This window comes from Parasteatoda tepidariorum, chromosome 11 (assembly GCF_982258835.1).
Source record: "Parasteatoda tepidariorum strain Cologne lab strain chromosome 11, Ptep-v5.0, whole genome shotgun sequence".
Classification (NCBI taxonomy): domain Eukaryota; kingdom Metazoa; phylum Arthropoda; class Arachnida; order Araneae; family Theridiidae; genus Parasteatoda; species Parasteatoda tepidariorum.
The window spans coordinates 7,306,246-7,329,277 of NC_141765.1; the positions used below are offsets into that span (position 1 = coordinate 7,306,246).

A 23,032-nucleotide genomic window follows, 5' to 3' on the forward strand; every position below is an offset into this window, starting at 1 on the left:
GTTTAAGATTTGTTTTTAAAAAATAAAAAGAAATTAAACTAAATAATTTGTGTCTTTCTTGTTTCTATTATGAAAATTTATACAACATTTCTAGAAAATTTTATATTTCGGAATTTTATTTAAATGAGAAAACTTTAACGAAGTTTTTATTTTTAAAATGTTTCTGCACAATTTTTTTTTATAAATTTAATTTTATAATTTTTTTTACATAATTTATTTTCGGAAATTTTCTTTTTAAAATTTTTTTTCCAAATTTTTTTTTTGTTTTTAGAAATTACTTTTCTAAAAATTTTTCTACTTAAGAAAAATTATTTTTCCAAATTTTATTTTTAAAATTTTTTCACTCTAGAATAAAAATATTTTGTAAAGTTTATTTTAAAACAATTTTTTTTTTATTGGCGAAAAATTATTTTTCTACGCAAGAAAAAACTTTTTCGTTTCTTTTCCAAATTTTTTAATGCATTAGAGAAAAAAAAATTTCTAACACTTTTTTTTTCTTCCAAACATTTATTACTTTAAAAAAAAAAAAAAACATTTATTATTTTTAACTTTTTCCGTAAATTTTAGTAAGTTAAAATATTTACACCTGAAAGAAAAAAGTATCAATAAAAACGAAAATTTGAATACATAAAATAGCATTTATTTCAAAGTTTTAACCATGCATTTCTGCGAGCATACATTACACGTTTTTTTACAATTTTATTTTCTTTATACAATTTTTTATTTACATCCAAATGTTTTGGTAATTTAACATCACTCAAAGCACTTAAAAATACATGTCTTCCTTCTGGGGCTGATTTCCGATTTCTTAAAAAGTCATTGAGGAGATTTACAATGTTACTTCCAGGAACAGTTACATCTTTATAAATGATTTCACCTTTATTATTCCAAAGGAGAGATTTTTGATCTTTCAAAAACTTTAACATTTCTGTTGCTTTATCCTGCCATCGAGCTGGAACTACACTAAGGATTCTTTCTCCCAGATCTTCTATTTCATTTTTTATTTGTATGGGTTCTTCTTTCGCTGGTTCTGTTGTTGGAATTTCTGTTTGACGTGACTCAAATTCTTCTATATTAGGCTTCTGAATTGAAAAATGTGTATATTTTTGCAACACTTGTAAATACAAAGTCACTTTTTCTTCATCTGATAACTTTTTATTCTGAAGAATTTTTTTCATTAGTTGATCCAGTTCGGATAGATGTTCTGCTACTTGTATTCTATCTTCCGGAACTAGCACAAATTTCTTACTATACTCCATGAATTAAAGAACTAATGACAGAAATAGCTGCAGGCAGTAAAATGGATAGGAATCCCTCTCCTTTTTGAATAAGAATTTTTTTCTTCTTGTATAATGGTGTTTTCTTGTTCACAAGTTTTCTTAAACTTTCTTTGTGAGGAGATAAACGACTTTTTTGAGTTTTTGTAAGTGGTATATTACCACAAAGAGCATTCAAAACACACTCGCACAGGGTTTTAATCTCACGCTTTGAACACTTTTTTATAAGTGATTTGCAATGTTTAGATTTCGAGATCAGTTTTATGAGCTCTAAAGTTCGTACATCACACGCAGACATCTCGCTTTCAAATGATTTCTTTTCTCAGATGTGGAAGCTTTTTATAACTCTTCTTTGAGAAAACGAGCAAATGCTTTTGCTTTGACGACGGCACAATGTTTAAAGTCAGGTGAATGTGCGGGGCAGGAAGAAAAGGATGGCATTAAATCATCTATTTTAGGGCAGCCAAGATCTTCTAAATCATAGCACACTCTTCCAGATAGAAATTCCAAAAACTTTTTTTTCTCGAGTCCTTTCACATAAATGTGTGAAAACATATCAAACAAAAATGTTAGAATGGTACGAAGTTTGGCGTAAGGCTCCAGTCCTTGATTCCAGTCGATTCGATGAATATTTCTTGTTATCCAATTGTATTGCATTTTCTTACGGGCTGATAGTTCTTCGAAAGGGTACGGTGGTTTGAAGGTGCATAATCCCGAGATAGAACTACCTTCTACGGCTTGAAATGCGAGTTCTTTGATGATGTAGCTTCCTGATGGGAGTGGAAAACCTTCAAAGTCAATTACCACGGCAGACATCTTATTGGCTAAGAATTCGTAGTCAAAATGAAGTTATCGAGGTTGGTACACATAATAAGTATCTCCAGGAAACATACCAGTACGCATGCGTAAGGATTCTTCGGTATCACACTTTAAATCAATGAGTAAATAACCATAAGGTTTTGATGTGGCATCTGCATAACATTCTTGAAAAAATTTAACTTTTCGAGGGTACAATTGACATCCTAAATGTGTAATTTGCGATTGATCTCTTCGATTCTTGAATAATACAAGATAATGGGCATTTAGAGATATTTCTCTCATTTCCTTTCCTTTATGAAAAATGTTCTGGACCACAAAGATGATACTCAAAGATTTATGATGAGAAAACTTTGTAAATAGTTTTGTTAATTGAGGATCATTTCCCAATTCACTCATGAGATCATCAATCACAATTAATGCATTTGAATATTGATTCAAATCAGATGGAAGTCCTTCATGAAAAATAACATTAGGCATCTCATCGTACAGTTTTTGATAAACACCATAACACCACACTATAGATTTTGGGAAAGGCTGCAACATTTTGTTTTCGATCACTTTCTTGATGAAATAGCTTTTGCCACTACCAGTTGGACCTGCCAGGACGGCTGTAAAGGGATGCTTCAATTTCAAAAGATCCATGATGAATGAAATAATATAATTTTTTCACTTCTATTTATAGTCCTGTCAGTCATAGTTTATAACACTATTTCCTTGAATAGTTCAATCACTCTTCATTGCAAAGCATAGATGTGCCGTTAAAATCTACATTCAATCTTTCTTAAAACTTTTAAGTCCATTCGTTTATGCCAATTTTTCTTCATTTTCCATTTTTTTTTTCTTCCTATGCAGATTTTTTTTTCTTTTTATTTACTAAGTTTCCTCTTCCAAGGAATAGTGTCCGAATGGGAGGGTGCTGATCCTGTCCTCTAAAATATAACGTTTCTGATCATAAGGTGATAAAGCTAACTTGTTTACTGTTATTGATGCAATATTATGGTCCTTGGAGCGAATTGTGTTCATGGTAGTATGGAGTTGTTGATGTTCAAAGAGACATTTCTTATAGTCCTCAAACTCAATTTTTTTATCTATAGTAGCCTTTTTAACTCCTTTCAACTTTTTAGTAACATTTTCATTTATTTTAAAAGCATACATTTTAGATCTTAATCCGATGAAGTCTGTCATAATATGTCCTTTATTTTCGTCTTTCATAACCCCTAAAATCTTTTTATTTACTAAAGGAAGACCGTAAATATTATCTGCTGCATAATCACTCGTATCATAACTATTTATATCCTCTTTCATATCTGCATATACATCTTCAGTGGTGATGTCATAAATGAAACTGTCAGTGTCTGTGTACAACAATTTAATTTGATCTCCATATTTGGGCTTCATTTTGATGTAATGAAACTTATACATAAGTATTTTTGAAATATCCAGTATGGCCATTCCAATGCTAATGGGCTTATTAAAAATCATTTCAGTCCGTCCCATGTGTATGGCAATAAGGCGTTCTGTAAGAATGGTTCGGTCTTGAAAATTACATCGAGAAATTAGTTTTTCTGCCTTTTTTTCAGAGCTGCAGAGCTTGACATCTACACGTTTTCGTATATTTTCCATCGTTTTGCCGAAAACGGCATTGTTCATCAATTTAAAAAACGATTTTTCAAATTCGTTTTTGGCAGCTTTCCGAAGGTTAGTGTTCAAATCAATATATTCTTTTAACCACGGAGACTGCGTGAATTGAAGAACCCTGTGAATCTTTTTCAAAATAAGGCCTTGTTGGATATATAATTTTAAATTGCGATAATGAAGGACATATTTTTCTTTATTATAAAGTGTTGTCAGCAGTCTTTTATCCTTGCAACCAGGTGGTATCCTAGTTTCCGGTGCAAGAGGAAGGTCAGAATGTTTATCATGAATATGATTAGGGTACTGTAAGTCAGCCTCTACGATGAAACCAACTGGACCATCATCAGGAGCAGATAAAATATCCATAGTTGGATCCACCCATTTGAAATCCTGAAGAGGTAAGGGTTGGGACATTGCCCAACCATATAAGTTATTTGCATCGAGGTAGAGTAAGTAATTAGAGGGATATGATGAATCATACGTTTTCATATATTTGTTATTTGCAACTCCATATCGATGCGAACATTGGGATATCCCTCCACGGATTCCGTTTTCTATAAAAAGATGCATGTCATAGTCAGTAAGAAGCTCAATAGAAATGTTAGTTTTCTTAAGCATAGCATCAAAGGAGAGCCCTGGAGCCGTAAAGTACCAAGCAGGATCTAAATTATAATGGTCCATACATACTCCTCTGAAATTTTCAAATATGTCCGCGAGAAGTAAAACATCAGTCTTCACATAGAGGTCTGAATATTCTCCCAAAGAAGACATTTTAAAAGCCTTCCAAACGCTTTGAGCATGCTCATAGTCCGCCAGAGTAATGTTGGCCTCGTTCAGGCGATTGTAGAACGCTTCCCGGGGAGGTAGGGTGGTTTCTTCAAACTTGTCTGGGTGGTTGATGTAATCATATGGGTATACCCCTTTACGGAGTAACAGAGGTACTTGTGAGGACGAGAAAAATTTATAAATATGATGAAACTGATCAAGAGATAAGTTTTTTGCCAGCTGGTCCAAACTGCTTGCCATGAAACGAAATGAGTCGATGAACCGAAGGTAGATTTTTCCTGATACACATTCAGAGAAAGAAATAAATTTTTCAGTATTTTCTGGAATCACGGTAATATTTTCTTCATCTTTTCCTAGTTCCTTGATAAAAAGATGACTGTCATAGCCGGATAAGTTGTGAAAAATGACGGGAATGAAATTTGGTAGTCTAGCTTGTAAATTGCATGTATTACAACTTATTCCACGTAATTTCTGCGTTAGATGACAGTGGTCCTTAACCTATAACAATAAAAACTATTTTTAATATGCATACTAATTTTAATCCATAACATTAAATTTTACATTTTTCATAATCTTAAGAAATACGTGATTTCCTTTCCTCTTTTTGATTGATTAGTGAAATCTTATTTCTTGCAGCTATCAATTAAAAAGAAGCTAATTTAAACTCCTGAGATATTCTGAAAATTTCTTTCACAAAGATCAGTTTTTACAGTTAGTTTTAATAATTTGAAAACTCGTACTATTTTCTTTTTTAATCATCACATGAATATGAAGAATTCTTAGGAGAAAAAAAAAATCGTTAGAAAGGTAAATTGCGGACACTGATTTTTGAGTACCAATAATACAAAATTATCGTTTGTAATAAATGAGATAATTCAACTCTGAGATTTAAAATTTATAGTCTAAAAGTAATAAATACAATAACTTACCTTATAATTCTCCGTAGTAAATTCTTTTCCACACAAGTAACAATTGGATGCTGAATCAAAATGCTGGAGTTGTTCCATGGTTAATGGTAGCATTGGCTTTGGATTCTTGTACAAATTTTGAATTTCTTCAGCTTCACCTCGTATTTTTTCCATGAAAATTTTCGCTGCATCACTACCACGGTAAACAAAAGGCGGTTTGTAAAGTCCATCCATATAACAAACATAATAACAGAAACTAATGGGCTCGTGTTTCTGGTACATTTCTGTGTATGATACATCTGGATTGGGTTCACAAGAGTCAATAGGTTTTGTCAAACATTCAAAGTCCGCATAAATAACGAAAGGTACCAACTGAGTATGTTTGACGTTTTTGAAGCTAAGCCATTTATCCGTAGGCATTTTAACTCGTACAGCTTCATGTTGATTACAACTTAGTTTATGCCGCTGAAGAATTTCATCTGTCGTAAAAAATTGTAAGCACCTTCGGCAAATAAGATGTTTTCCCTTGTACTTTGAGTATTGTCTAGAGAGCAGCCGAGACAAGTGCTTGATCCAGGCATAATGAGAGGATGAAGCATTGGTGAGGTACATTAGGTCAATGTGACGAGACTTCTCTTCTTTCGTGATGACCAGAGGATACACATTATTATTTTCTGTCAATCCGTACACGTTGATGGAAAGTCCATTTAGCTTCTCGAATTTAGGTACATCTTTTAATTTCACAGGAAACTCTATTCCTGTAAAGTCCAGAGTAGAGATATAAGGCTCATATTTCTGACATCGCGAAGCATGTAGACAACGATCTGGTATGGGGTAGAGAGCAGAGAGTACTGCCCACATAAAGCATCGGTTGTCGGTGTTATGCACGTTGATGATAGCGTGCTTTTGCTTTATTACTGGTGGTAAATCAATGTAAGAAGAACCGCGAAGTGGATTGTACTTATTTAACCATACCTCTAAATTGATGATTTCCTCAAGGGCCCATCCAGATTCTTTCCCTTCAAAATCATCAGCTTCTGCCAGAATTTTTTCCACCTTTGCACTATAGACTTCATTTAGATCGGCGGAAGATGTAATGACTGCATTTTTTGTTTTGAAATTTTTCACTTCGCTGATAATACCATTTTGAGTTACTTTTTGGTAACGACACAAAAATTTTAGATTCACTTTCAGTTCATAGTTAACGAGGTGAGAAGATACTATTCTTACAAAATCTTCTCGCTTGAGTTCTAGAAATGTCCGCATGTCTTTAATGCGGTCATTATTGGGAAGACGAATATTTTTCACTCTCCCATTAAAGGCAGATGTGGAAGGATCGGGATCTGGAGAAGTAGCATGGGACGTTGATGAATGAGCAGGAACCCTATTGGAAACAATATTCTGATTTGCAGTAAGAATATCTAGACGAGGCTGCTTGGAAGTAGTGAACGTGGAAACAACAGCTCTCCGTTTATGCACACTGAGATGACATTTTAGTTTATCCGTTCTGGCGAAGGTCTTTGAGCAGTCCGGGCATTGGAGGGGTTTATCCCCATGTATGAAACGTTGATGTCGCAGCATATTTCGTCGTGTGGTAAAGCTTTTCGTACATTCAGGGCATGGAACTTTACCCTCATCCGCTTGATCTTGTCTCAACATGTTATCCAAATCTTTACCGGTAAGGTGTCCAAAATCACACATAGCAAGCACTTCATCGTTCACAGGCAAAGAAGCACTAAATTCTTGACTCATCTTAAAACTTGATAAATTTACAAGTAATAATAAAAAAAAAACTACTAACGAAACTTTTAAATAAAAAGTTAAACTAAAAACTTCTCCGTAACAACTAGCAAAACTTTTAAATAAAAAGTTAAACAACTAACAAAACTTTAACAACGATGACAAATAAAAAATTAACAAAATATCTAACGTAATAACAAAGAGAGAACAAACTAAGTTTAGAAAAGCGCCCTGAGAGAGGTAATCCTACAATCAGAATAAGGTCTCTGGGCAAACGCATCTGATTTTAAACTGTAGTCGACTACCCAGAATGCATTGCGAACGGCTATGTAATGCTTGTTCTGATTGGTTAAAAATGATATCATTATTTTAGTTCTGTAAAATTTATTCTGATAGGCAGAAAATGACGGCATGATTTTCTGACTCCACCCCCCATGGAACATTCTAGAATGATCTAATGAAACAAGACCGAACAAGAAGTGAGCGAAGCATTTCAATATACTTCATCTTTCTAGACCACACAGAAGTGATGCATGCCTTATCTTGAAGACGCGTACTTCATATTCATGTTGAATCCTGGTTGTATGACGTCACGCATTCCTGTTTTGATTGAATCGAAGAAATGACATCACCCTACGGAAACATGTCTTATCTTGCTTTCAAGTTTTATCTTACAGACTGATTATTACCTGATTCATGTTCAATCCTGATAGTATGACATCGGGTTTCATTTTATGTCATTTTTCAAATATCACTCGTATTAGAAAAAAAATATTAACTCAGAAAACAGTAATTAAAAAATAAAGATTAAAAACAATAATTAAAAAAATTAATTAAAAAAAATTAATTAAAAAATAAAGATTAAAAAAAAATAATTACAAAAATAAACACCATCAACTATAGTAGCTGTCACATTTGATGGATCACCCCAACCCCCTTCAAGAGTGCACCCGCGGGATCCCCGAAAATCCCCCGGATCCCGCATTCGACCACGCCCCCTACATGGATCCCCCCAACCCCCTTCAAGAGTACATCCGCGGGACCCCCGGACCCCTGGCGCAGAAGCCCTAAAACCCTACTACTTAGAAGAAAAGCCAAAAGTATTCGTACCCAAAAAGCATTAAAATTAACAATTTAACAACCTGCCATTCCAGTCCACCACATCAGCCTTAACAGAACATTCAGATGTTACTTAACATTAGATCTCAAAACATTTTTGACAGTAAATTGGCCTCAAGTAGAAATGCTGTGCCCCAACATAGTTACAATAGTAATCACAACACAAAAACAGACATTAACAGCTGTACATAGCTGATCTTGAATATTACAAAGTAAACAATCTTTATTGTTTGCTAAACAGTGAAAAACAATGTTAATTGTTCGCTAAAAAGTAAAAAAAACACAATGTTAATTGTTTGAAAAAAAAAAACAACAAAACAATCTTAATTGTTCACTAAAACAACACCAACAAAAACAATCTTAATTGTTTGCTAACAAAAACTTTTGACCTACCCGATAGTCAAAACAAAGTTCACTCGACATTAAAAAAATTTTTATCGCCATAGAAAATAAAATTACAGAGATAAAATGTGACTCAATGAGTATATAAAGAACTCACTCAATAAGTGCGAAAAAAAATTTGAGGTAATTTATTAACTCAAAAGGTTCCTTATAAAAAGGAATGAAAAAAAAATTGATTTCGTTTGCTGAAATATGCTTATAAAAATTGAGAATTGCAAACAAATGAAAACAAATCAGGCTAACATTTGTAGACTGATGGTATTCCGAGTTTAAACGAATGAAAAAAAATTTGTACAACAAAGTTTTGTACAATTCAATTATTGAAAAAAATTTAAAACCAATCAAATACGACTGATAATTTAGTATTCCGAGTTAAAACGACAAAAAAATTTAGTATACAACCTATGAATTACGCATGGGTTCAGAAATCAAAGTCATTAGTGAGATCAATTAGTGCACAAAAAAAATTAACAAGTTAAGACTTCGAGAGATTTAAAATTAAAAAACTTAAATTAATAGAAACGCCTAGGCAAAAACATTGAACTTAACACCTGCAAAAACTAAGTTAGAAATTACACCTTAAAAAATCACAGACATTTTTCTCACTAAAAAAATTGATCACATAAGTATGTTGAAACCATAGGCATCATGGCCTAAACACAACTATGTATAACAAACACACACCAAAAACAAAATTTATCTATAGACAAAATTTTATAAACAATGATCAAAAACGCTGCTTACCAATACTGATAAACAATGATTACTTAAAATGTCCATAAACAATACCTATAACAATGCTTAAAATGAAAATTCATAAATTCACATATTATGAACAAATATAAAAATGCTTAATGAACAAAAAATAAAAAAATTGATGAACATAAGAATAAAACAGTTTGATGAACATAAAAATAACAAAAAGTGCTTGCAAGCAGACATAAACAAAATTAAAATCATCAACACTACAGATACAAGAAAAGTTTTGTATCTAAAACACAGAGCTGTAGCCGTTTACTACATTCTGAGAATCCAAAAGTTATGTAATAAAACTTTATTCATTACATAAGAAAAGAAATAAAATATACTGTACAGGAGCAAGGATCAAAAAAATAAAAAAAATTGGCATTCGAAATTTGTATCATCCTCAAAGTTAAATTACGTGTTTACTAATGTTAAAAAATGTCTAAAACATGACCTAACAATCATTAGAAAAAAAATTGTAAAAGTTAGACAAGAACCAACCCAAAGAAACAGGCACCTAAAATGGTATAAACTTAAAAGTCACTGTAAGGAGAACCCCCCTCATCATCCACCAGTTGTAAAAACACAGATTGAAAACCTCATAAGAACAATTAATTTACACACAGTAAGTTACAAAAATTATATGTGAAAAAAATTACTGAAACAATTATGCAAAACAACCTATTGGCATTGCATCACAACTGGCATGGGACACAATCGTTCCATGGACATGCAACGGCCAGCGTCACATACGAACGTATCACCATAACACTTATCATACGTATACCAATATGTTAAATTTACAACCAAAAATTATTTGTTTCTCAAATTATAAGGACAAGCCTTAGGAAAAGTGATACTTGCATCAGTTACATTATCCGAGGTATCAACGGGTTGAAACAACAAGCTTTGTCTCCTATGAGGACACAGACGTAATCTATCAATATGTACAGTTTGTTTAGGTGCATTGGGGTTATCTAAAATTTGAATCACATAATCGACATCATTAAATTTTGAAACAATGGTAAAAGGACCGTCAAATTTGGGTTTAAAAACATTAGTGTGCTTTAAATAAGCAATATCACCTATATCAAGTGATCTTAACTTGGCTTTTGTAATTTGTCTAGAATTTTGCTTAACTTGAGCCCTTTCTGAATTACTATAAGCATTATCATATGCAATATTTAGTTGATTTAATGTATCTAACAAATAATGGGATTTATCTAAATGTACAGGTTCTATGCTAGACTCAAAACAATCAAAAATTAATGCCAAATTACGGCCAAAATGTAACATATTAGGGGTAAATTTTGTTGCAGAGTGAATTGTGCCATTATAAATATTTTGATGAATTACTAAACTGGTTGCAAAAGATACACCCTTCTCATGCAAAGTCAAAACAGAAGATTTTATTGCTTGATTAATTCGTTCGCTCATTCCATTACTTTGGGGATGAGCTGCACTACTATGTGCCAATTTAATTCCTAACTTTTTATTTATTAACTCAAATACTTCAGCCTTGAACTGAGTACCAAGATCGGTTAAAAGATATAGCATTCTACCATAATGTGAAATGTAATTAATTAAGTGTTTAGAAACTGTTTCTGAAGTTAAATTTTGTAGTTGATTTAAGATTAAATGACGAGAAAAGTGATCAATAAATGTTAGAATGTAACCACAATTTTTAATAGGCCCAACAATGTCCATTGAGACAAATTGACCAGGTCTTTGCGGTAACCACATAGATTTTAAAGGAGCCGGCTTGCTCGAAGATTGTTTATGTTTAACACATAATTCACAGGATTTGACATAATTAAGAGTATCAGCATAACATCCTTTCCAAAAGTATCTGTTAGAGACTAGTTCATACGTTTTTTGAATTCCAGTGTGAGAAACATGACAAATATTTAATATCTTAGATTTTAAAGAATTAGGGACCACTATTCTATGATTGTGGGGAGAAGTCTGGGTGGCATACATTAAAACATTATCAATTAGAAAGAAATTTTCAGTTTTTGACTGATTGACTAGTGTTGGTTCATTTAAAAGAGATATAATTTCTAGAATATATTAATCTTTGCTTTGCTCATTCTTGAATGTATCTAAAGAAATTTCTAGGGGAGCATCATTACAAGTAAAAATGATTAAGCACATGATCATCATCAATATCCGTAAAGGGTAAAATTAATTCAGACTCCTTATTAACAATTGCATTTTGATGAAAATTAGGGTCCGGAGACCGACTAAACCAGTCTGCTAACACATTGTCAGGACCAGGTACATAAATAAAATCAAAAGAATATTCACTTAAGGCTAAAAGCCACCGAGTAATTATATCTGCAGGGGAAGTAATTTTCCGATAATGTGCTAGAGGTTTACTGTCACTTAAAACGGTGAATTTTCTATTGTACAAATATGACTTGAAGGCAGTAACACCTTTAAATATAGCAAATAACTCAAGTTTAATCGCAGGATAATTACGTTCAGCTTTAGATAGAGATTTACTAAAAAATGAAACAGGGTGAAGAGACTCTTCATGCTCCTGCATTAATACAGCCGAAATGCCGAGTTTACTGGCATCAGTATTTAGAAAGAAAGATTTTTCAAAATCTGGTAACCTAACAAACGGTTTAGAGAAAAATGCTTGTTGTAAAGCATCAAATGCATGTTGTTGTTCATCCGTCCATTTAAATTTTGATTGCTTTGTAGCAACCTTGGTTAAAACAGCAATTAATTGAGCAAAATTAGGGATTAAGTGACGATAAAATCCACAGACACCAATAAACTTTTTAACTTGTTTAGCTGTACGTGGAGTGGCAAAAGAAGTAATTTTAGAAATATTAGAATCAGTTGGTGTTATGCATTGATGAGAAATTACAAATCCTAAGTATTCCACAGAATCTTTAAAGAAAGAACATTTATTCGGAGCCAAAGTTAAATTATACTTGATTAAAATTTTAAGTAAAGCTGATAGTCTAGATTGCATCTCCTCAAACGAATTTGCTCCAATGAGGAAATCATCCTGGTATGCATGGATACCTTTTACCCCATCAGCATTTAATTCCTCAATAATTAGGTCTACTAAAGCCTGGAAAGTACTCGCTGCCGTTTTGAGGCCAAAAACGAGTCGTCTATTAGCGAAGGATCCAAAAGGAGTAGTAAAAGTCAGTATGTCCTGTAGGTGTTCAGGAAGCATAACCTGCCTATAGGCTTCTCGTATATCACACTTTGTGAAAAATTTATAAGAAGAAATTTCATTAATTATAGTGCTTATTTTAGGCAAAGGGTAGGTGGAGCTTTCTACCACTGCATTAAGTAATCTTAAGTCCAAAGCTAAACGATACTTAGGTTTTCCCTGACTATTTTCTGAGTTTTTCTTTTTGACTAAGACTAGTGGAGCAGCCCAATGGCTAACATGCCTATGAATAATACCGACTTCCACTAATTCATCTAATTCTTGTTTAATGTCATCCCTTAAAGCATATGGAATTTCAAATGGTAAGGTTTTTATTGCATTATCATTTTTTAATGTTAAAGAGGGAACCACACGATCAGTACATCCTAAAGTTTTTATGGTTTTGGAAAATGCAGCAAAATTCTCCAATAAAATGTTTTGAAGAGTTAATTTTTGATCAGTGTCTAAATGTGCTAAATCAAAATCAGTAGATTTTAGTTCATCTTTTCTTAAATTTAAAACATCCTGAGAAGCAGTAATTAAATTACACTGTTCAATATTATTAATCTCATTCACATTTACCTTATTACTATCATTACTATTTTGGACAACAAAATTATATCTTATATTACCTATATTCAAACCTTTATTTAAGTGAACAGTGTTATCAGAATTATTTAGAATTATTATATCAAAAGAATTATTGTCAATAACATTAATAGAGGGGTGAATTACAATATTTGTATTATAAGTAGGTGTGAAGTACACTTCTTTATTTGTTTGTTTATCAAAAGAATCAATTCTTAAATGGGCAATAGCAGTCTCGCCTGGCTCAATATTGAGCTTATTCCTCAAAACAACATGCACCTGTTCATTATTGTTATCATTACAAGTTAATTCATGAGAATTATTTAAGGGAATACTAAAATTACTAAATTGTGCACATTCCTGCTTATAATTGATTAGAACATTATGCTTTCTTAAGAAAAGGTATTACTCCTAATATCTGCTACAAAAAATTGGTGTCTAAAAAACTGGTTATTGATCTTAAATGAAATTTCAGCACAAGCTGTAAATTGAAGTTGAGAGTTGACAGTCCTAATTTGGACCTTTCTTGATAAAAATTTTACTTTGTTATTAGTCCTGATTTTATTGAAAGTATCTAGAGTCAACAATGACACTGACGAACCACTGTCCAGCAAGAAATTAACTTTAACGTTACTAAAATTAGATGCAATGGTTGGAAGACTAATCTCATCTGACACAATATTTATGTGCTCAATATTTTCTTTATAATCACAATTAGTCAAAAACTCCCGAATGGTTACATTTGAATTATGCATAGATTCTGACATGAAATCATTAATATCAAAAATTTTGGATGGTTTGGTGGATGAGGAGACAGGTCCATCCCTTACTGCCTCCTGCGAGAGTTTAAAGGATTATTTCCCCTGTTATTATTAACATTAACTGTAGGTCGAAATGGTTCACTTTGAACCGGAATAGGTGGTGGTGGATACTGCGGTGCAGTAAATCGGGGAGGAGCCACGGGGAGCTGTGGCGGAAAATAATGCATCGCCATGTTTGAGCCCATTGAATTTTGTCTGAATTGCCTTTGATATGTGCGACAATTACTCATGATGTGGCCAGAGCGTCCACAGAAAGCACAGGTAAGGTGTGGGGTTGTTCGGGGTTGTTCTTGTCTAACCCGATCCTGACCCTGCACAGGTGTACGTAAAAGGGGACAAGCTTTTGTATCATGTGCTTCGTTACAAATTTTGCAATTAAATTGCATAGTCTCAATTTTGGTAGTCAAGAACTCTAGCTGTTTAGCAATTAAGGTGAGCTGGTCAGGTGCAGCAGAAGTGCACTGAGTTACTGAATGAGCAGCGACTAACGAAGTAGTCGAACCAGCCAAAGACTGTTGAATTGACACAATATGATTAGCCCGTTTGACCATCTCGCGATAGTCCTGTATCCCCTCAATGAGAATGGTCTCCTTGAGATGCAAAGGGATAGCGGACAAAAACTGCATAGCTTTTATTTTAGACAAGGCAGTTTGATCATTGATAAAGCTGTATGCTTTATGGGCTAGGGTGTCTATACGATACTCAAGATTTTTGATTGTTTCCGAGGGCAAGAGGATAATTGCCTGAAATTTTGCCAAATCCGCCGAAGAAGAATCATCTTGTTGGAAAAAGTTTAAGAGTAGCTTGCATGCTTCCTCAAATTTTGTAACTGCTCTACATTCAGGAGAATTCTGAAAAAATGTAAGAGCAGAGCCCGACAATTTTGATTTTAACAGATATAAAGCTGCATCATTTTCAGATTTATTTAATTTGACCAACTCTTGAAGTTGAGTCAAAAACCAACTGACATTTTGAGAATTCCCGGAGAATTCCGGAATAGTGAAATTAAACTTTGGTGCTTGCTTACAAGCATCTACATCATTACTATTATCAGGCATCAATTAAAATTAGTAAAGGCTAAATTAAAATTAGTCCTACTGCGGGTTTGAATTGGGGTCATCTACCAAAAATATTTTATATTGATTAGTATCATTGAAAAAAAACCTTTGCATAATAATATAGTATAAAATTACCATTATTACAAAAATACCATATATTTTAAAAATTAAATTTTAAGAAAAATTGTATGCAACAAATCACAATTAAAAAAAATTGCCCTAGTCAAAAGGAATTATGATATGACTCAAATGATTACTTTGAATTATCTAACCATATGAAACATCTTGAAAAACAAGTATTAAATAATACTGACAATTAAATATTTAAAGAAGTATTAGAAATAAAACATTCATAAACATGACTCATTTAACCTGTGACCATGAATTTTATCATGAATTTTATGTGAAATAGTTAAATATTGAAAAACACAACAGATTTTAAAAACTGGTATAAATACAAATTACTTATTATTACTAATGATTAGCTTCAACAAATTCTCAATAGCCTCTGATATTAATATAAACAATGCAGTACTATTATTTAAAAATGAAACTATTCAATAAGTGAACCTTAAGTTTAAATAAAAAATTAAAATTGTAATCATTCAATTACATAAAAGCTGTTCGATTTTTGCTTAACCAATATGGCATTCGTGTAAACATCAATAACATTGAACATCAATTTTAAATACAAAATCAAATCCTATTTTAGTTGATTTATGAAGAATTAGTTAACTGCATTTTCTTAATTAAAGTTATACTATTAATTAAAATAGTTACCCTGATCAATATCACAAAACAATTGCATGATTCAATTACAGCAAATTGTAGTAATCAATTATTATTTTAAATCAACTCAAAAATCATAACTTAACTTAATATATAAACACAAGCTTTAAATCAAAATTAATCATATATTTGTTTATTATTCTAAGCAATTGAACCCAACAATGTAGGTAATAAATGAAAACTTACTTTTTAGATAAAGCATTACATTACTGATTACTTTTTAAAAACATAGTTAGAAAAAAAACATGTAGGTAGCTAAAAAAATTTTGGTCAAAAATCTTCAATCATTTAATGATTAAAACAACAAAATGCCAGGAATTAATTTCTTAAATCTTCAATTACTGTTTATCAAAGGAATTATTATATTAAACAAAATTAAAATTATATATAATTATTATAATTAAACTTTAAATCATTTTTAGAAAACAAAAAATTTTGATAAACAAGTACCACAGCAATGCGACTGGTCATCGGCGCCAAATGTTAAGTTGTACTGGCTGTTATTATAATTAAAAATATGGCCGAAAAATAAAATACAATTAAATTTATGCGATGTGCCTCAATAACTCACATACAAATACACATTGGTGAGGTACAAATTGTTGCAGTTAAATTAGTTAAAAAAAAACATTATAAATTTAGCTAATTAATTACTTTTGTTACAAGGTTGAAAAATAAAGGACAAGTTAATTATTATCTAATTGAGTTCCACATACCTGTTGCAGGTTTACCTTGAGATGTCTGAAATGTTGAAAAACAATAATGTTCTTAAAAAGAAACAGAATAAATGAGTTCTGGTTATCACAAAAATGTTCGTTTTATTTTTAATTGCAGCAGAAGGTTTGTTAAATTGGATAATAGTAGATCACAACATCGAGGAGCACAGCCACAAGGAACACCATAAACATCAGCACACTAATTTCTGGCACATGATTGAAAAGGATAGGCATTAGTGGAGACTAACATGGACAGCTTCTTACACCACATTATTGGTGTATCATAAAACAGGAACGGCGAGAGAATGGAACATAAATCCCTTTTTTTACACGGGAGTGGGATGCCGCTGGAGTCATACTTCTCAAAATCTGCCCTCCAAAGATTCACCCATGGCGAAGAAGAATTTCAGCATAGCCGAGCCGGACAGCTCACGCACCCACAGGGGGTCAGAGATATGACCGCCATGTCATTATACCAAACAAAAAAAACTCCGTCTCTCAAAGAGAGGAGGGGGTGAAAATTAAAAATCCCTGTTAAAGGATCGTAGATTTTGAAAGGATCAAATATCGAATGCTACCCGCTCCCAAAAATGGGCGGTATTTATATAAAAGGCCAGAAGTGGAAGTTAAACTCCCTAAAAAGCAAAAGAATCTAGCTTAAGGAGCGAACTGAAGTGAGTTGACTAACCCCTTAAATTTTAGCATAATTAAACACTAACGGCGACCGTACAGTAACTAAAAACATGTGTTGACATCAAAGGCCGCCGAAGGTCAAAGGCGTGAAGGTCGGCAGACAGTGAGGCGTCACAGTAGAGGGTTCAGGGGTGTCGGCCTAATTTCTAGGTCACAATCCCAACAGAAAAATTAAGATTTGGTGACTCAATGTCACAGGCTTCATCTTCATTGAACTTTATACTTAATTTGAATAATTCAATAAACATAAGAGGTAAGTCATTCTAAATTATTCTCTTCCTTTTTTTTAATTTGATATAATTCTTTTATAGATGTTTTATTAGATAACTTAACGAGCAATTGAAGAGTTCAATGGAAGAAATTACTTTCGGGAAAAGCTCAAATATTCGAGTTCAAAACATGTTATCCGTATATTCAATTTTTTTCTGTGTGTTCATGAAAACGGCTTGTCAATAATTAAATGTAATGTGCTTAAACAGCTTTTCAACATTATATTTTTTCAAAGCTTGGTGCTCATAAATACATGAAAACTTATTGTTAAAAAACAGTGCTATTTGGAGACACCTGAACTAGCTACTGAGCAATCTCTAGTCAGGGGACAGATAAGTGCACTCATCAGTATGGCGTCTCCCTGATAAACTAGAGGTTTTCAGTTGTAACAAACTAACTGTGACGAGTGGTCCAGCTAGAAATATTGTCGTCTTTTCCAATAGGATTAGAGTTAGTTTTTATTTTATAATTCCAAATAGTTTGCAAAAGTTTACTTAGGTAAATGGATTTTCAATGAAAATTTCTATACACTGGAATACTGTGCTATATTTCTAAACTCCACGGCCAGGTGGCCTAGTGGTTAGCGTGATATACAGCGTAGATAATGGCTGCTGGTTCGAATCCCGCTCAGGGTGTTGTCTTCTGATGTGTGAATGTCCACCATATGAACGGGTTTCTGTGGCAGTGTAGAGAAGGTAATGTTGCTCGCCTCCTTGACTTCAGTTAACATGTGCCCACCAGGTAGCGATATATGAGCAATACTTCCGGCACCTTCTAAGGCGAAGAACCAAAGTTCAGTACCGGCCCTTTATTTAATCAGAAAGACTTGATCAAAGTCTTAATCAGAAAGACTACACATAACAAATAGAAAAATTTTATTAAGGATTACAAGAAGGTTAAGAAAAAATCTTGGTATACTTATGTGTGACTTACTATATTTTTATTAGATAGTTTCTTAAGATTAATTATATATGAAAAAATATACTGATCCACGGATTCAATTACAACAGTTATCAATGTAATGATTGATATGAATACGCTAAATTAGCCGTTTATATTTATAAATTCTCATATATTCTTGCTTTTCTCTATGATAAGAAATTTATCAAATGTTAGAGTCACTTCAATAAAGGTAATCATTATTACTGTATGGTCAGAAGTCACTTTTCTGTTTTCATAATCTGGAAAGTGCTATGATATAATGCCTTTAGACACACCCTCACTGTGTTTCTTTCCAGTTTTTATGGTCTACTTTGTTTTTCACACGCGTCAGTAACCCAGTATTATCAAGCATATTATTTATACCTATTTTCTAATAGTCCTTAAATTAGTTTTGCCTTTTATACAGCTTAGAATATAAATTGTAAGGAGGTGATGATTTCAGTAATTGAAGTTTTTTTCTTTCTTTTTTTTCAGTTTTCGGATTTGAAAGCTCAGTCTTCATAAAAAATGCTTTTCAGAGGGAATATTTAATATTTATTTTTACAAATGTTGTGATTTTTTATCAGTGTTTCTCAGAATAGGTGTATCTGATCTATCTTTATTGGTCAATAAGAGTCAAAACCTAAGTTTTGCGAGACTGAAAAATTTTCAAGATCTAGTTTGTTTTACTATTTAGAAAACTACGCCTGAGCTGAATTGTTAGGGGTAAAAAAATAAGCAAAAACTGGATATTAGTTTTGAATTAGGGTAATTCTTTATATGTAACAAAATAAACGATTTTTTTTTGAAGAATTGTTATTTTTTAATTTATTTCTTTTAAAGTTAAAACAGCTCTTTTCATCAAGAAAATACATATCGTTTTAGAAATAAAAATTACTTCTATGGAATGTAGAGTGCTCAAAATGCATCGTAAAAAAATCCTGTAAAATTTAAGGTTTAAACTAGCATCTGACAAGAGTTAAAAAGCAACAGTTACAAAAACAAAAAAAAAACAGCAGACGTTTTTACAGCAAAAGTTACAAAATAAATCTACAGTCATAACAAATTTTTATCATAAGGGAAAATGTTTTCTCGGTCAAAATTATGAAGTAAATCTGTACTCACACCAGATGTAGGTATTTTTTGTGCTGTATTTTAAAAACTAGAGTTTAAACTGACGGTTTTAATCCGTTTATGATAGGGATTAAAAACTGTTCTGTCAGCAAAACAGCTTTCAACCGTTTGGAAATTTTTTTTTACCTACTGAGCAACAGGTTTAATGATTTAGCTGACCAACATTAGATACGTAAATTTATTGTGGCAGATGACTAAATATGACGCAAAAACGTACTCTGTTTGAATTAACTTATTTTCGTTTTGGGTATTTGATCCTTAAGATATGTCGCAATAGTATAAACATGAAAGCAAATGAAAAGTTTCCTTTTATAGTTATTTTTTGCACTTCATGTAATTTTCTGCCTCATAATTAATCCTGAAGAAGAGAGGTTTAGGATTAAAACTTTAATTCTATTACCCAGAATCACTTTTATATCAAAAAAATATTGTTTGTGTTTCTAACGACAATTGTACAAGCCTAGCTCTCTCACGCAACGAATTAAGTTCGGAAGTTTTGTTTCACAAGAGAGCACCTCTAGGGTAAAAGTGCAACTTAGCTAAGACACCAACACAGATGTCAACATTAATCATGTGCGTGGCCACATCTGCAATTTAGACGTAGATCAGAAGGTAAGGAAAATTTTCTACAAATCCCTACACATGGTACTGATCAGCAACCGATCGCAGGAGTTTCAATTCTCCAGATTTTACGAGCAAGCTTATCGCTTTTATTCGTTGAGTCTTCAGTGGCTTTGAAAGATCAAAACCCGACACTCTGAACTGAATTTCAATACTCTAAACACTAGACTAACCTACCACAGTCACTTCAAAAATATAAACTATTTAATTATTTTAACTTTTATGTTAATAATTATTGTAAAAGTTTGCTATACTTATAATAGCTAGGCCTGCTTATTTGCAATTGTATTGTTTTTGTTATGTGATAATTGGCATCTTTTTCCCATCTTTGCCAAACTGCAATAAAAGATGACTAGAAATCTATAACAAGCAGTGCTCCATTTTTGAAAATGTCATTCGCACCTTTCCAAAAATTAGAAACAAGAATTTTTTCACTTGTTTTACCATCTCCAAGTATTGACATAATCTTGATTTTCACTTTTCAATAAAATAATAAAGTTTTCATGATATTTGCATCTGCATTGATTCGAAATAGTATCCTACAATAGCAATACATTTTTTAATCGCAAAGTACAAAACTTTGAAAACGAAACTGAATGTCCATTGTGTAACTGACAAAAAGCAGCCTAATCTTATCTTAGAAATGGTTCGATAGTTCTTACGTTTTACGGCCGGTTTTTTTTTCTCATTAATCCGGACAATTAACTCTTCTTTCAATCCTAGAATAGTATAAACAATGTCAGTTTTGAAGAAAAATTAATTTATTAGTAATTTCAGTTCCTCTAAAATACTTAGTGATGAATGTATATATATATATATATATATATATATATATATATATATATATATATATATATATATATATATATATATATATATATATATATATATATATATATATATATATATATATATATATATATATATATATATATATATATATTTATACATATATAAGTTCAAAATGAAGAATAAAACAAAGAAAAATTATAGACATATGAAAAAAAGGGGGTGGGAAATAATAAGTAAAAAAATAACAAACAACATTTTATTAAAAAAAAAAAATAAAAAAAAAAAAATAAAATAAAAAAAAAAAAAAAGTTAAATGTTAATTAAAAAACCGGGAAAAAAACCGGAAAAAAAAGATATAATCTTTTCTTCAGCCCACACGATTATATCCGCAAAACAGAGTGCTTTCTGATATTGTATCAATAAAGCCAAAGCAAAATATATTAATACAATAGTGTGAGGAGCACTCAAAAATTTTTTTATAAAATAACTACATAAAAATAGATCATAAAAAGTAAAAATAACATGTAGAAACAGATCATAAAATAAAATAAAAAGTAAAAACATTAAAAAGGGGGGACTATAAAGCGAGTTGCAAAATCATAACAATTTACTTGGACGGATATTTTTCAAGAATGATTTAAAAATGTTTTCGCAGAAAGATTGCCAGATTACAAAATATGAAAACAAATGATGAAAACAAAAGCGCAAATAGAGTGTAACAAGAGGGTTTTAAAGTGTCGTTCTTACTGCACTGCTGAAGTGATTTGTTATTTTGAGTTTTGATTTGTTAGTTACCAAGGATGGGCCCGAAATGGATGTGCGCAAGGTAATATTATACTGGATAATTTTAAAAATTTATCATAAATAGTTTTAGAAGATAGATGTTTATTTAAGAAAAAATATAAAATAGAAAAGAGAAACATAAATTGCCTGCTTTGCAAATAATTTTAGCCGCGGATTTGCACGATATGGATTAGCACATAGAAAAATTATTTAAATTATCAAAGAAAAAATTTTAATAGATAATTTTTAACACGGATTTGCCCGAAATGGATTTGCACATGGAAAAATTAACAAAGAAAAAAATTTTTTCAGCAGATAATTTTAACCACGGATTTGCCCGAAATGGATTTGCACATGGAAAATTGTATAAATTAATAAAGAAATTTTTAGCAAACAATTTATCCACGGATTTGCCCGAAATGGATTTGCACATGGAAAAACTGTATAGATTAACAAGGGAAATTATTAGCAAAGGAATTTTTAGTAAATAATTCTAACCACGGATTTGCCCGAAATGGATTTGCACATGGAAAGATTAATAAAGAAAAAATTTTAGTACATAATTTTAGCCACGGATTTGCCCGAAATGGATTTGCACATGGAAAAATTACATAAATTAACAAAGAAATTATTAAGTAAATAATTTTGGCAATGAATTTTGGCAATGAATTTTGGCTTTAATTACTTAAATGAATTACTGGCTTAATGAATTAATTTGGCTTAATGAATTACTTGCAGCTTAAGCGCAATAAATGATACTTATTGTTTTTCTTAACTTTCTTAGTGTTTTCTTGTATTTATATATATATATATATATATATATATATATATATATATATATATATATATATATATATATATATATATATATATATATATATATATATATATATATATATATATATATATATATATATACAGGGTGTTTTTAAAGTCCCGGACCAATTTTGATGCTTAATAACTCACAAAATAATAAAGATAGATTAAAATTAATAACATAAATGGTTAGATAGACACAAAAAGTTTCATGACCCTTGTCAATGAACTTCCACATGTGCCCCCTTCGTCGCACGGAGAATATCAAGTCGATAGTCAATTTCACGCCAGGTAGCGGCAAGCATGTCGGCATCCACAGAGGCTATTGCGATTGTAATTCTGGTTGTTAGGCCATCAATGTTCGAAACGATTCTACTGTAAACATTTTCCTTTATAAATCCCCAAAGAAAAAAGTCCAGCGGCGT

General features: G+C 31.6%; 1 protein-coding gene across 1 annotated transcript; it reads right to left on the reverse strand.

Moving 5' to 3' along the window:
• Positions 1-618: 618 nt before the first annotated feature.
• On the reverse strand, positions 619-8,151 carry LOC147801214 (uncharacterized). Its single transcript, XM_087154617.1, has 2 exons — positions 5,447-8,151; positions 619-5,015 (listed from the first exon to the last, which is right to left on the reverse strand). The coding sequence occupies exons 1-2, from the start codon at positions 7,175-7,177 to the stop codon at positions 2,970-2,972; spliced, it is 3,777 nt and encodes a 1,258-aa protein (XP_087010743.1). The 5' UTR covers positions 7,178-8,151; the 3' UTR covers positions 619-2,969.
• Between the last annotated feature and the right edge of the window lie 14,881 nt (positions 8,152-23,032).